At 49.5% G+C, this 15,392-nt stretch overlaps 1 protein-coding gene across 2 annotated transcripts in view; it reads right to left on the reverse strand.

Annotated features, from left to right (window-relative positions):
- Positions 1-15,165, reverse strand: part of bean1 (brain expressed, associated with NEDD4, 1) — a 99,917-nt gene extending 84,752 nt beyond the window's left edge. Inside the window, exons 1-2 of one of the 2 annotated variants that reach the window (XM_073070424.1) lie at positions 14,828-15,165; positions 2,918-2,992 (exon numbers count right to left, since the gene is read on the reverse strand). In XM_073070424.1, the coding sequence (XP_072926525.1) occupies positions 2,918-2,992; positions 14,828-14,855 (103 nt within the window). In that variant the 5' untranslated portion in view covers positions 14,856-15,165. The remainder of the gene's footprint in view (positions 1-2,917; positions 2,993-14,827) is intronic. The other variant, XM_073070425.1, reaches the window with a different exon arrangement.
- Between the last annotated feature and the right edge of the window lie 227 nt (positions 15,166-15,392).

Here is a 15,392-nt window from a genome sequence, read left to right on the forward strand (position 1 = left end):
GTTTGTAGATGTGGACTTCAGCTCAGAACGCTATTTGCTTGAGTTTATTGTTTGCATGATTGTTTTTTTGTCCTCTCTGCACATCAGGTCTTTGTTTTTGTTGGGTTTCTTTGTTCTGTGGCTGCCTTGAATCTCAAGGATGTATAATGTATACATACTTTGATAATTAATGTACTTGAACCCTTTGGAATCCCTGTATTAGAATTAATATCCAACATCAAGCCATGGTAACTTTGAATTAATGGGAGTGATTCACAAAGGTATCAACTGCTGGCGGATTTCTCTGTATGACTTTGAGGCCCTCCATTGGTCGGGGCCACCTATGGATGTTGCATCTCAACTGTCTATGTGATACACAAGCCAGGGCAGTACAATATGGAGAGCAAGCTGTTGCCCATGTAGCAGGCTCCCCTTTCCATGCATCTGATGAATCCAACAGAGCGGCAGAAACCGATACAGCTTGGCACCAGTGGCATCACAGGAGATGCCAGTCGGTGCTGAACTTAATGTAGGACTGCCTTAGGGAGTCCAGGCCCGGATTCTTCCTTTAGGATTTACTCCCGAAGCCTTCCCCATGAGTGGGTATAGCTGCAAGGCAGCAGAGGTTTGAGATCAGAGTTTTCCTTCTCCTAGGTGAGCTGCCAACCACAGCTGACGAGCCCCATCTGTCTAACGCAACTGCTTGTGAGGCAACAGTTACCCACCTTTGCCTATTTTATCAGTTAAAATGGTTCTGCTGGGCTTAGTAACTAAGCCCTACATGGAGGCCAGGAGTTGGATTTGGCTGTCAGAGGCTATTTGAGATTTACTTAAAAGGTAGTGGGAGCTTATCCCCATTACCACCCCTGGCTATAACAACCTTACGATACCTCTGTATCATTATGCTTCCAATAAAGCAGGAGAGATGTTTGTTAAAAGAAGCCTTGAAGTAGTAACCGGTCCAAGGTTACTGCAGATGAATCATCAATTAGCTGACTCTTTGCTCAAATACCACACTGGTTTTAATCCGGTCAGCTGTAAAGCGTCACCAAGCTCACACTCATTTGGGCTGGGAACAACCAGGTTTAAACAGGCAAGTGATTGAAGCGAAGGACAAGGCTTCAAGGAAGAGAACAGCGACTTCCATTTGGTGAGAGACTGGAGAGCAACATTGAGATATGGCAATGGAACCACAGCGAGGTAATCGGTATCTCAAATCTTCCCACATTTACTTCCTACTGGATATCATTCCAGGAACATCTGATCCGTCATGTCCATCGTTGCTGTTAATAGGATGGTTTAAAAGGTGCTTAATATGTTGGCCTTCATTAGTCAAGGCATTGAGTACAATATCTGCAAGGTAATGTTGCAGTTCTATAAGACTGTGGTTAGACTTCACTACGGGTATTCCGCTCAGCTCACATCTCCTCATTATAGGAATGATGTGGAACCCTTGGAGAGGGTGCAGAGGAGATTTATCACCTATTCCAGCTAATTTTTTTCTGAGCAGAGATGATGACCTTACCTTTTCCCCATGTTGCGTTCCATCTGTTAGGTTTCTGCACGTTCACCTAGTAAAGAGCAAGGAGGGAGGACTTTCCCCACTTACAGGAGCTCAGGAATAGTTTCCCATGAAAAAAGACAGTGCACATTACTGCAGGGAGGACAGGGGTGAATTTCAACCTGATGGCACGAGTTCTGTCTAGGTAGACTCCAACCTGATGCCATGAACATCAATTTCTTCAACTTCCGGTAATTTTATTTCCTCCTCCCCCTTTCCTCTTCTTCAGTTTCTCAATCTGGCACCACTCTTACTTCTTCTCCTCACCTGCCCATCACCTCCTCCTTTTCCTTCTCCCATGGTCCACTCTCCTCTCCGATAAGATTCCTTCTCCAGCCCTTTACATCTCCCACCTATCACCTCCCAGCTTCTTATTTCATCTTGATTCCCCATCCACCTGGCTTCACCCATCTCATTCCACCTTGCCCGCCTTCCTCTTTTCCACCTTCTTATCCCCTTCCTCTCCAGTCCTGATGAAGGGTCTCAGCCTAAAATGTTGACTGTTTATTCTTGTCTATAGATGCTGCCTGACCTGCTGAGTTGCCCCAGCATTTTCCGTGTATCACCCTGGTTTTCCAGTATCTGTAAGATCTCTTGTACTTGTGAATTTCTTCAGCCAGAGAGAGAGAGTGGGGAGTCTGTGGAATTCGTTACCACAGACGGCTGTGGAGGCAAAGTCATTGTGTACACTTAGGCAGAGGTTATTAGGTTCTTAATTGACAAGGGTCTTGAGAGGTAAGGGGAGAAGATTGGATTAAAGGGCTGGAAAAACATGATTGAATGGTGGAATAGACTTGATGGGCTGAATGGCCTTAATCATCTCCTATATCCAATGAACTCCATCTCTAACCCAGCAACAAGTGAAACACTTTCCATTGTTCACCAGTACTGAGTGAATATGCACTTTGGTAGCAACTTGTATTCATTCCAAGTTCAAGTTCTTTGTTCAACCATACACATCTATACAGCCAAATGAAACAATGTTCCTTGGACCAAGGTGCACAACACGGTGCATATAACTCACATAAAACTACAAAGTACTATTGCCACAAATAAACTAATAAGGTGCATCCAAGTTAACAAGTGAACAGTATAACCCTACTGGTGCTCATACAGCATGTAATGAGACCCATGTGGAGGCAGGGAATGTAACAGTCTTACGGCCAGGGGATGAAGCTGTTGCCCCTCCTAACAGTTCTCCTTCTAATGCTACAGTACCTCCTGCCTGATGGGAGGGGACACCTGCACATTCCGTTCCAGAGAGGTCATTCTAACACTAGTAGGCACAGTCTCAGTCTGTGCAGGGACTCCGTGATAAATATCTACAACCCCCCCACCCCACCCAACAGTAGCATTACTCAGATCAGAGTCACTCACAGAAGTTGGATTGATTTCCTCCTAGGCCGGCCCGAATAGAACTCCCGAGGATGAGAGGAAGGCAGAGCAGACTGGCTAGAAAATTGAAAAAGAAGCAAGAATGACGACCCGTGGAAAGGGAAAGGTCTCTTAGCAAAGCGAAGTGCTGCCGACAGTGGAAACCCCAGGGCAGCAAGAGGAGGCGTCACTCAGCAGAGAAGGCAGCACATTGAGTTTGGCACACAAAATTCTGGAGGAACTCAGCATGTTTTGGGCTGAGACTCTTCGTCAGGACAAGAAAGGAAGAGGGAGGAAGCCAGAATAAGAAAATGGGGGAAGCAGAAGGAGTAGAAGCTAGCAGGTGATAGGTGAGACCAGGTGAGGGGGAAGGTGGGTGGGTGGAGGAGAGGGGGGATGAAGTGAGACACTGGGAGGTGATAGGTGAGACCAGGTGAGGGGGAAGGTGGGTGATTGGAGGAGAGGGGGGATGAAGCGAGACACTGGGAGGTGATAGGCGAGACCAGGTGAGGGGGAAGGTGGGTGGGTGGAGGAGAGGGGGGATGAAGTGAGACACTGGCAGGTGATAGGTGAGACCAGGTGAGGGGGAAGGTGGGTGGGTGGAGGACAGAGGGGATGAAGTGAGACACTGGCAGGTAATAGGTGAGACCAGGTGAGGGGGAAGGTGGGTGGGTGGGGGAGAAGGGGATGAAGTGAGACACTGGCAGGTGATAGGTGAGACCAGGTGAGGGGGAAGGTGGGTGGATGGAGGAGAGGGGGAATGAAGTGAGACACTGGGAGGTGATAGGTGAGACCAGGTGAGGGGGAAGGTGGGTGGATGGAGGAGAGGGGGAATGAAGTGAGACACTGGGAGGTGATAGGTGAGACCAGGTGAGGGGGAAGGTGGGTGGGTGGGGGAGAGGGGGGGATGAAGTGAGACACTGGGAGGTGATAGGTGAGACCAGGTGAGGGGGAAGGTGGGTGGGTGGGGAAGGTGGATGAAGTGAGACACTGGGAGGTGATAGGTGAGACCAGGTGAGGGGGAAGGTGGGTGGGTGGAGGAGAGGTGGGGGATGAAGTGAGACACTGGGAGGTGATAGGTGAGAACAGGTGAGGGGTAAGGGGGGTGGGTGGGGAGGGGGATGAAGTGAGACACTGGGAGGTGATAGGTGAGACCAGGTGAGGGGTAAGGGGGGTGGGGGAGAGGGGGATGAAGTGAGACACTGGCAGGTGATAGGTGAGACCAGGTGAGGGGGAAGGTGGGTGGATGGAGGAGAGGGGGAATGAAGTGAGACACTGGGAGGTGATAGGTGAGACCAGGTGAGGGGGAAGGTGGGTGGGTGGGGGAGAGGGGGGGATGAAGTGAGACACTGGGAGGTGATAGGTGAGACCAGGTGAGGGGGAAGGTGGGTGGGTGGGGAAGGTGGATGAAGTGAGACACTGGGAGGTGATAGGTGAGACCAGGTGAGGGGGAAGGTGGGTGGGTGGAGGAGAGGTGGGGGATGAAGTGAGACACTGGCAGGTGATAGGTGAGACCAGGTGAGGGGGAAGGTGGGTGGATGGAGGAGAGGGGGAATGAAGTGAGACACTGGGAGGTGATAGGTGAGACCAGGTGAGGGGGAAGGTGGGTGGATGGAGGAGAGGGGGAATGAAGTGAGACACTGGCAGGTGATAGGTGAGACCAGGTGAGGGGGAAGGTGGGTGGATGGAGGAGAGGGGGAATGAAGTGAGACACTGGGAGGTGATAGGTGAGACCAGGTGAGGGGGAAGGTGGGTGGATGGAGGAGAGGGGGAATGAAGTGAGACACTGGCAGGTGATAGGTGAGACCAGGTGAGGGGGAAGGTGGGTGGATGGAGGAGAGGGGGAATGAAGTGAGACACTGGGAGGTGATAGGTGAGACCAGGTGAGGGGGAAGGTGGGTGGGTGGGGAAGGTGGATGAAGTGAGACACTGGGAGGTGATAGGTGAGACCAGGTGAGGGGGAAGGTGGGTGGGTGGAGGAGGGGGGGGGATGAAGTGAGACACTGGGAGGTGATAGGTGAGACCAGGAGAGGGGGAAGGTGGGTGGATGGAGGAGAGGGGGGATGAAGTGAGACACTGGGAGGTGATAGGTGAGACCAGGTGAGGGGGAAGGTGGGTGGGTGGGGAAGGTGGATGAAGTGAGACACTGGGAGGTGATAGGTGAGACCAGGTGAGGGGGAAGGTGGGTGGGTGGAGGAGAGGTGGGGGATGAAGTGAGACACTGGGAGGTGATAGGTGAGACCAGGTGAGGGGGAAGGTGGGTGGGTGGGGGAGAGGGGGATGAAGTGAGACACTGGCAGGTGATAGGTGAGATCAGGTGAGGGGGAAGGTGGGTGGATGGGGGAGAGGGGGGGATGAAGTGAGACACTGGGAGGTGATTAGGTGACACCAGGTGAGGGGGAAGGTGGGTGGGTGGAGGAGAGGTGGGGGATGAAGTGAGACACTGGGAGGTGATAGGTGAGATCAGGTGAGGGGGAAGGTGGGTGGATGGGGGAGAGGGGGGGATGAAGTGAGACACTGGGAGGTGATAGGTGAGACCAGGTGAGGGGGAAGGGGGGTGGGTGGGGAGGGGGATGAAGTGAGACACTGGGAGGTGATAGGTGAGACCAGGTGAGGGGGAAGGTGGGTGGGTGGAGGAGAGGTGGGGTATGAAGTGAGACACTGGGAGGTGAGAGGTGAGACCAGGTGAGGGGGAAGGTGGGTGGGTGGAGGAGAGGTGGGGTATGAAGTGAGACACTGGGAGGTGATAGGTGAGACCAGGTGAGGGGGAAGGTGGGTGGGTGGAGGAGAGGGGGGATGAAGTGAGACACTGGGAGGTGATAGGTGAGACCAGGTGAGGGGGAAGGTGGGTGGGTGGAGGAGGGGGGGGATGAAGTGAGACACTGGGAGGTGATAGGTGAGACCAGGTGAGGGGGAAGGTGGGTGGATGGAGGAGAGGGGGGATGAAGTGAGACACTGGGAGGTGATAGGTGAGACCAGGTGAGGGGGAAGGTGGGTGGGTGGAGGAGGGGGGGGATGAAGTGAGACACTGGGAGGTGATAGGTGAGACCAGGTGAGGGGGAAGGTGGGTGGATGGAGGAGAGGGGGGATGAAGTGAGACACTGGGAGGTGATTAGGTGAGACCAGGTGAGGGGGAAGGTGGGTGGATGGAGGAGAGGGGGGATGAAGTGAGACACTGGGAGGTGATTAGGTGAGACCAGGTGAGGGGGAAGGTGGGTGGATGGAGGAGAGGGGGGATGAAGTGAGACACTGGGAGGTGATAGGTGAGACCAGGAGAGGGGGAAGGTGGGTGGGTGGAGGAGAGGGGTGATGAAGTGAGACACTGGGAGGTGATAGGTGACACCAGGTGAGGGGGAAGGTGGGTGGGTGGGGGAGAGGGGGATGAAGTGAGACACTGGCAGGTGATAGGTGAGATCAGGTGAGGGGGAAAGTGGGTGGATGGAGGAGAGGGGGGATGAAGTGAGACACTGGGAGGTGATAGGTGAGACCAGGTGAGGGGGAAGGTGGGTGGATGGAGGAGAGGGGGGATGAAGTGAGACACTGGGAGGTGATAGGTGAGACCAGGTGAGGGGGAAGGTGGGTGGGTGGAGGAGAGGTGGGGTATGAAGTGAGACACTGGGAGGTGATAGGCGAGACCAGGTGAGGGGTAAGGTGGGTGGGTGGAGGAGAGGTGGGGGATGAAGTGAGATACCGGCAGGTAATAGGTGAGACCAGGTGAGGGGGAAGGTGGGTGGGTGGAGGAGAGGGGGGATGAAGTGAGACACTGGGAGGTGATAGGCGAGACCAGGTGAGGGGTAAGGTGGGTGGGTGGAGGAGAGGTGGGGGATGAAGTGAGACACTGGGAGGTGATAGGTGAGACCAGGTGAGGGGGAAGGTGGGTGGATGGAGGAGAGGGGGGATGAAGTGAGACACTGGCAGGTAATAGGTGAGACCAGGTGAGGGGGAAGGGGGGTGGGTGGGGAGGGGGATGAAGTGAGACACTGGGAGGTGATAGGTGAGACCAGGTGAGGGGGAAGGTGGGTGGGTGGAGGAGAGGGGGGATGAAGTGAGACACTGGGAGGTGATAGGTGAGACCAGGTGAGGGGGAAGGTGGGTGGATGGAGGAGAGGGGGGATGAAGTGAGACACTGGGAGGTGATTAGGTGAGATCAGGTGAGGGGGAAAGTGGGTGGATGGAGGAGAGGTGGGGGATGAAGTGAGACACCGGCAGGTGATAGGTGAGACCAGGTGAGGGGGAAGGTGGGTGGGTGGAGGAGAGGGGGGATGAAGTGAGACACTGGGAGGTGATAGGTGAGACCAGGTGAGGGGGAAGGTGGGTGGGTGGGGGAGAGGGGGATGAAGTGAGACACTGGGTAAAGGGTTGAAAAAAGAATCTGATAGGAGAGGACACTGGGCCTTAGGAGAAAGGAAAGGAGGAGGGGCACCAGAGCGAGGAGCTGGGCAGGTGAGGAGAAGAGAAGGGGTGAGAGAGGAACCAGAATAGGGAAAAAGAGAAGATGTGAGGTGAGCAGAGGAGAGCGATTACTAGCAGTTAAAGAAATCAATGTCCTTGCCATCAAGTCTGGGGCTACCCAGACAGAATATGAGGTGTTGCTGCCCCTCCAACCCATGTTTGATTTCATTGTGGCAATAGAGAAGGCTTATATCTCTATGGGAATGGGAAGCCAGATTGAAATGGGTGGCCATCGGGAGATCCTACTGCTGCTCCTCCAGCATTTTGTGTGCGTTGGGAATCGTGAACAACATCTGTGTCGTTGATAGTGGGAAATTGTTGACAAGTTTGATGTGGAAGTGCACCAGAGCTCCCAACCTGGAGTCCATGGACCCCCTCGGTTAATAGTCAGAGTCCATGGCATGAAAGGGTTGGGAGCCCTTGTGTAAATCGTTAGGATGATGTATTGGTAAATGGTCCACTATTAACATCCAGGGCAAAACTCATTAATGCAAACATGAAGAAGGCATGGCAACAGCTCTACTTCATTAGGAGTTTGAGGAGATTCATTATATCAACAAGACTCCCTTACAAGTTTCTGTAGATGGACAGTGAAGAGCATCCTGGTGGTTGTATCACAGCCTGGGATGGAGGCTCCAATGCCAGCAATTACAAGAGGTTGTAGACTCCGCCAACTCCATCATGGGCACTAGCTCCCCACAAGAGGCTACAGAGGTTTGTACAACACTCCCCACCTTTGAGGACATCTTCAAGAGGCAGTGCCTCAAAAAAAAAGCTGTATCTGTCACTAAGGACCCTCACCATCCAGGATTTGCTCTCTTCTCAAAGCTACCATCAGGGAGGAGGTACAGGAGACTGAAAGCCCACACTCAGTGATTCAGAAACAGCTTCTTCCCTTCTGCCAGATTTCTGAACCATCCCTGTTTCATGATTCCATTATTTTGCACTATCTAGTTATTTATAGAATTTTTATCTCGCTACTTTGCACTGCTGCTGCAAAACCACAAATTTCACATTGTGTAACTCAGTGATAATAAATCTGATTATGAAAGACTTGGGCTTTGGTGCTTCCTGTATAAGCTCATTCAGCTTCCATCCCCACAGAACACATGAAAGCACAGACTTCACCTTTAAACACTCGCATCCCACTATGTGTTGGCAGGAAGAGTTTGGCAGTAATTGCAGGAGCAATGCAACTTGTGTGTGACTTTTCTCATGATGAGAGACATTATATAATCCCATTCATATAATTAAGGCTTGGAAGGACTCCTACTGTAATTGGTAGGCATTTATTAAACTCCTAACAAAAGACCCGAGTCTCACGCTCCCTCAGCATGTATCAAACTACTCCACAGCCCATGAAGTACTTTGTGATCCTGATGTATTGTTATGACATGAAATTCTTGGTAAGCCAGAGATGTTCAGCAAGATCCCCACACCCTAATGCCAAGTGGGGATACATGTTGACCAAGCCGAAGGAAAGTCCACCCTCTCCCAGGGACCTGGTGCCACAAGGTGCTCTGTATTTATCCAAGTCATCAAGAGCATGGAAGGAGAACACAGTACACACTCAGTCCACAACGCTGTACGGACCTTCTATGGACACCAAGATCAATCTAATCATTCCCGCCCTCATAGCTTTCATCGATATGCCTATCTAAGCTTCTCTTAAATGTCCTTAATTTATCTGCCTCTAACACCACCCCGGCAGTGCATTCTGTGCACCATCCACTTTGTGTAAAAACCTACCTCTGACATTCTGCAACCCCCCCACCCCCCCACATACTTTGCTCCCAACAGTTTAAAATTATGCTCCATAATTTGTGGGAACAAATTATTGTCAGGCAGCATCTGTGGGAAAAAGTACAGTTGATGTTTCAGGCTGACCTGCTGAAGGGTTTCGGCCCGAAACCTCAACTGTACTTTTCTTCCCCCATAGATGCAGCTTGGCCTGCCGAGTTCCTCCAGCATTTTGTATGAGTTGCTCGGATTTGCAGCACATGCAGATTTGCTCGTTTGCAACTTGTGCAAGAATTTTGAGGGATCATTGGACTGGACCCCAGGATCCCACAACTCCTTCACGCTAAGAATCCTGTCATTAACCCTGTATTCTGCCTCCAAGTTCGACCTTCCCAAGTGAAACTCTTCACACTTCTCCAGATTGAACTCCATTTGCCACTTGTCAGCCCAGCTCTGCATCGTGCCAATGTCCTGTAATAACCCACGACAACCTTCTAGCCTTATCCACAGCATCATCAACCTTTCTATCATCTGCAAATTTAGTAACCCACCCTTCCACTTTCTCTTGTGTCATTTATATATTAAAAGAAAAATCACAAAGAGTAGGGGTCCTAGAATTGATCCCAGTGGCAACCAACCTCCAGGCAGAAAATGGCCCATCTACTACCACCCTCTGCCTTCTGTGGGCAAACAGATTTTGAATACACAATTAGAATTGGGTTTAATATCGCCAGCATATATAGTGAAATTTGTTAACTTTGTGCCAGCAGTACAATGCAATAATGATAATATAGAGAAAAAATACTGTGAATAACAGTATATGAAATAGTTAAATTAAGTATATAGTGAAAAAATAGAAATGAAAAGTAGTGAGGTAGTGTTCACTGGTTCAACGTTCATTCAGAAATCAGAGGGGAAGAAGCTGTTCCTGGATTGTTGAGTGTGCACCTGTGGGCTTCAGTACCTCATTTCTGATGGTAACAATGAGAAGAGGGCATGTGCTGGGTGGCAGGAGTCCTTAATGATGGACACCACCTTTCTGGGGCATCACTCCCTGAAGATGCCCTGGAGCTGACTAATTTTACAATTTTCTGCAGTTTACTTCAATCCTGTGTAGTAGCCTCCCCCATCCCACATACTAGACGGTGATGCAGCCAGTCAGAACGCTCTCCATGGTACATCTGTAGACAAGTATCCCTGCATCCTATCCCTACCAACTTCCTGAATGACTTACCATAGAGAAGCTTATCAACCATCTTACTAAAATTCATATTCACCACAAACACTGCTCTACCTTCATCAAAGGTCAGAGTAAATTATCGAAGTATATACAACCCTTACAGCTATACTCAATAAATCTATAGAATAATAACCATAACAAAATCAATGAAAGACCGCACCAACCAGAGTGCAGAAGACAACAAGCTGTGCAAATACCAAAAGAAAGAAACAATAATAATAAATAACTAAGCAATAAATATTGAGAACATGAGATGAAGAGTCCATGAAAGTGGGACCATTGGTTGTGGGAACATTTTAGTGATGGGGCAAGTGAAGTTGAGTGAAATTTTACCCTTTGGTTCAAGAGCCTGATGGTTGAGGGGTAATAACTGTTCCCGAACCTGGTCGTGTGGGTCCTGAACCACCTTCTTGATGGTAGCAGCGAGAAGGGAGCCTGACCTGGGTGGTGGAGGTCCCTGATAATGGATGCTACTTTTCTGCGACGATGTTCCATGTAGATGTGTTCATTAGTGGGGAGGGCTTTACCTGTGATGGATTGGTATCAGTCAATTTGTTTTGTCACTTCCTCAAAGAATTCAATCAGGCTTGTGTAGGGGAGAGTTCTGCGGAGAGGTTGGTCTGTTCTTACTGGAGTGGAAGGGGTTAAGACGGGAGGTAATTGAGGCAGAAAAAGACAAAAATGGAGTTTATTATCATCTGCACAAGTACAGGTGTAATGAGAAACTTACTTACAGCACATCACAGGCACAGAGTATGTTTTTCACAAGAAAAACATCAACATAAATTATGCACAATTTTAAAAGAAACAACATAATTAGAGCAAGAAAACATTTTAGTGCCAAGTGATCAAAGTGTTCAGAGTGTTCAGAGTGTTGCTGGCCTGAAGTAATGATTAGCGTTGTGCTGGTTGGTTCAAAAACCAAACGTGTGAAGCAAATAGCTGTTCTTGAACTTGGTGGGGAGGGACATCAGTATATAAAATTGTGAGGAGCACAGACAGGGGAGTCTGTTCAAAATGTTACCCGCATCAGAAGTAGATGGAACTAAAAGACACAGGGAAAGAGGAAATTTCCAGTCCTGTGAAGGGCTCGGCTTGAAATGGAAATTCCCCTCCATAGATGCTGTCTAACCTGCTGAGTTTCTTTAGCATTATGTGTGTGTTGTTCTGGGGCTGGGGTTCCCAGCCTCCCCCTTGTTTAACGGTATTGATCCATGGCATAAAAAAGGTTGGGAATCCCTGTTCTAGGGTAAAGAGGAAGAGATTCGGAGGGATTCTGAAATGGGAGCTTCTTCACCCAGAGAATGGCAGGTTCCGAGTGGAAGTACCTACAAAACACTTGTGTGATGAAGCTGTTGAAGCAGAGTTACTGGTAGCATGAAGACATCCACATCATCATGGCAGAGACAGCTATGGACCGGGATCTGGGTTATGGGGTTAATACAGAGGGGTGCCATCCAGTGGCTGTACACAAGTTGGGCTGAATGATCTGTTTCCATGCAGTACAATGCTATGATTCTACAAGGCCCTTCAGCCCATTTAGTCTGTACAACCATCAACCACCCATTTACTCCAATCCATTTTACCCTCCCCACACATTCAGAATCACATTAATTATCACTTTCTTATACGATGAGAAACTTGTTATTTTGCAGTGGCAGTACAGTGCCAAGTCACAAAAATAACAAAATTATAAAATTAATAAACAATGCAATAAAAAGGAATTATGAGGTCATTGTCACGAGTTCATGGACCGTTCAGAAATGTATTTCTTTATTGGAGGTAGAATGTGGAACAGGCCTTTCCAGTCGCACCACCCAGCAACCGCCAACAACCCCGATTTAACCCTAACCTAATCATGAGTCAAGTTACCATGACCAATTCACCTACCTGGTACGCCTTTGTACTGTGGGAGGAAGTGAGGGGTCTGGAGAAAACCCTTGTGGCCACTTGGGAAGACGTGCAGGGACTTCTCGCAGAGGATGCCGGGATTGAATTCCGAACTCTGACACCCTAATGTCAAGCTCACTGCTACGTTACCGTGGTGCCCCGTTGATATGGGGTGGTTACAACATGTGTGTATCCGGACCCAGCGGGATTATTATTAATTGAGGGTGAAAGCCGATGGCGAAGGGCAAGAAGCAGCTCCTGAATTGGTGAGTGTGTGTCTTCAGGGTCACGTGCCTCCTCCCTGATGGTAGTAATGAGAAGAGAGCCCGCCCTGGATGGTGAGGGCCATTAGTGATGGATGCACCATTCTTGGAGGCGTCCTCCTCCTAGATTCTACCATTCACCTACATCTGGAAGCAACCCTCAATTCTGTGAGGAGTTTGAACATTCTCCCCGTGACCGTGTATGTTTCCTCCAGGTGCTCCAGTTTCCTCCCACAGTCCAAAGATTTACAAAGCAGGTTAATTCATCACATGTGTGTAATTGGGCAGCACAGGCTCATTGGACTGGAAGGGCCTGTCATCATCATTATGTGCCGCGTCGTATTAGTGGGTGATCATGGACTTTGACCATGATTGTTCTTGGCAAACTTTTTCTACAGAAGTTGTTGGCCATTGTCTTCTTCGAGACAGTGTCTTTACAAGACGGGTGGCCCCAGCCATTATCAATACTGTCCAGAGATTGTCTGCCTGGCGTCAGTGGTCACATAGCCAGGACTTGTGATCTGCACCAGCTGCTCATACGACCATCCACCACTTGCTCCCATGGCTTCATGTGACCCTGATTGGGGGCTAAGCAGGAGCTACACCTTGCCCAAGGGTGACCTGCAGACTAGGAGAGGGAAGGAGTGCCTTACACCTCCTCTGATTGAGACACATCTCCACCACCCACCCAGTGCTGCATCTTTAAATGAAAAACAAATAATACAAATCTTTGGGATGTGGGAGGGAAACCGAGCACTTGGGTGAAACTTCACAGACACAGGGAGAACTTGTGGGCTTCACACGGGCAGTACTGTACCAGGGTTCAGGATTGAACCTGGGATCTCAGGCACTGTGAGGCACCTCAACCACACCACCACTCTCCTCCCAAATGCTGAGGCTTCATAAAACATTGGTCAGACCTCACTTGGGAGTATTGTGAGCAGTTTTGGGCCCCTTGTCTAAGAAAGGATGTGCTGGCATTGGAGAGGGACCAGAGGAGGTTCAGGAGAACGGTTCCAGGAATGAAAGAGTTAACACAAGAGCAGCATTTGATGGCTTTGGCCTGTACTTGCTGTAGTTTAGAAGAATGAGGGGCATCTCAATGAAACCTATCGAATATTAGAGTAGATGTAGAGAGGATGTTTCTTACAGTGGGCGAGTCTAGGACCAGAGGGCACGTCCATTTAGAACGGAGATGAGGAGGAACGTCTTTAGCCAGAAGATGTGAATCTGTGGAATTAATTGCCACAGACGGCTGCGGAGGTCAGGTAATTGATATATTTAAAGCGGAGGTTGTTAGGTTCTCGATTAGTCAGAGCGTCAAAGGTTACGCGGAGAAGGCAGGAGAATGGGGTTGCGAGGGTTAAAAAATCTGCCATGATGGAATGGCGGAGTAGACTCGATGGCCCGAATGGCCGGGAATTCTGCTCCTATATCTTACGGACTTATTAATGAACCTGGATAAATAAATCAGTTCTGTGCATTCTCTGATTAATATCCCCCAGAGATATCTGAACGCTTTTCACTGTCTGAGTTCATCTTTCACGCCCCTTTAAAGCACCGTCGATTTATTTTGGAAAAGTGGCAACTGATATTTTATTTAAGAGACTTCATGGGTTGACTTGGGAACTTTTGACCATTTTTGAGCGCAAGAGCTTATATTTTAAACGCATTCTATAAATACAGTGAAGGAATAACGTGAGCAGCAACTAACGATACACGAGCCGCACAAGGTATGATAACAGTTGATCTGGGTCAGGGTGAAATAAATTCCTTTAAAACCCGCGCAAAAGCAAAGACGGTCGCTGGCGAGTGACCCTCGGTACTTCAGCGCCCAATGAAACCGAGAAGCCCCCCGTGACAAAAAAAATGATAATGAAGGGAGGGGGATTTGACAATGTGATTGAAGAGACAATTCGCGCTAGCGAACACCTCGCATTCTGCGGCCGGGATTAATCCGGACCCCCAGAACGTCAACAATTCCCCCCACCCACCAACCGAGGCCACTGAGTTCCTCCGGCACATTAATTGTCGCCGAACACAACCCGGATTCACTTCAATCTAACACCTCAAAATAGGCGCATTTGAGAAACCAGGAGGAAAATATAAAACCGTTTCACAAAGAAATACAAAATAAAAACAATTAAAACCACAAATAATGGCTGTTTTTGAAATCGCTGTTCTCGAGTTAACACCTACAGAGAGGAAAGGTCTGCTGTGACATTGGGAATGAATTCCGAGCTCAGGGCGGGGTGAAGTTTGCAGGATTATTATTTTTTTTTTTGGCTAATTAATCTCGAAAAAGAGGGTTATTTTTTCGTGCCTTACCTGAGTATAGGTAACTGATAATCTCCATGCGCCGGTTTTCAACCCATTAAACAGCATATGCAGGCCAAATAACTATTTCGATGAATGGTCCTTCGTCTCAGCTCCTCCCTAATGGTGGGTGACTCAGTTGCAAGCCGGAGCAGAGATAGGGGGGAGTTTTGTCTTTGAAGATGAGAGGGCCCTACTAGCCCTCCGATAGCCGGCCGGAACAAACTGCCATCGCAATCTCTCTTTGCGTCTCGCTGTCAAAAGATTCCCCGCTGTTAGAGCACGGATATCCTTGATCTCCAACACAACTGTACGCCCTATCTGATCATTCCCACCCACCCTCCCACTCCCTCTCTCCCTCTCTCTCGCGGAAAATAAAAACAATGAATTACTTCCAAGAGGCAGCTGCGCCACTCTGCAAAACTAATAACGGCACATCCGAGCGAGCGTGGGGTGGCTCCTCCTCGCCCTCATCTTACGTGCACTTCGGAAGGGACCCTGGCAGGATTTTGTGGAGCCACGCTTAAAATATCTCCATGTGACTTTATTATCTGAATGCTTGGTGACATGTAATCGA

This window comes from Hemitrygon akajei, chromosome 17 (assembly GCF_048418815.1).
Source record: "Hemitrygon akajei chromosome 17, sHemAka1.3, whole genome shotgun sequence".
Lineage (NCBI taxonomy): Eukaryota > Metazoa > Chordata > Chondrichthyes > Myliobatiformes > Dasyatidae > Hemitrygon > Hemitrygon akajei.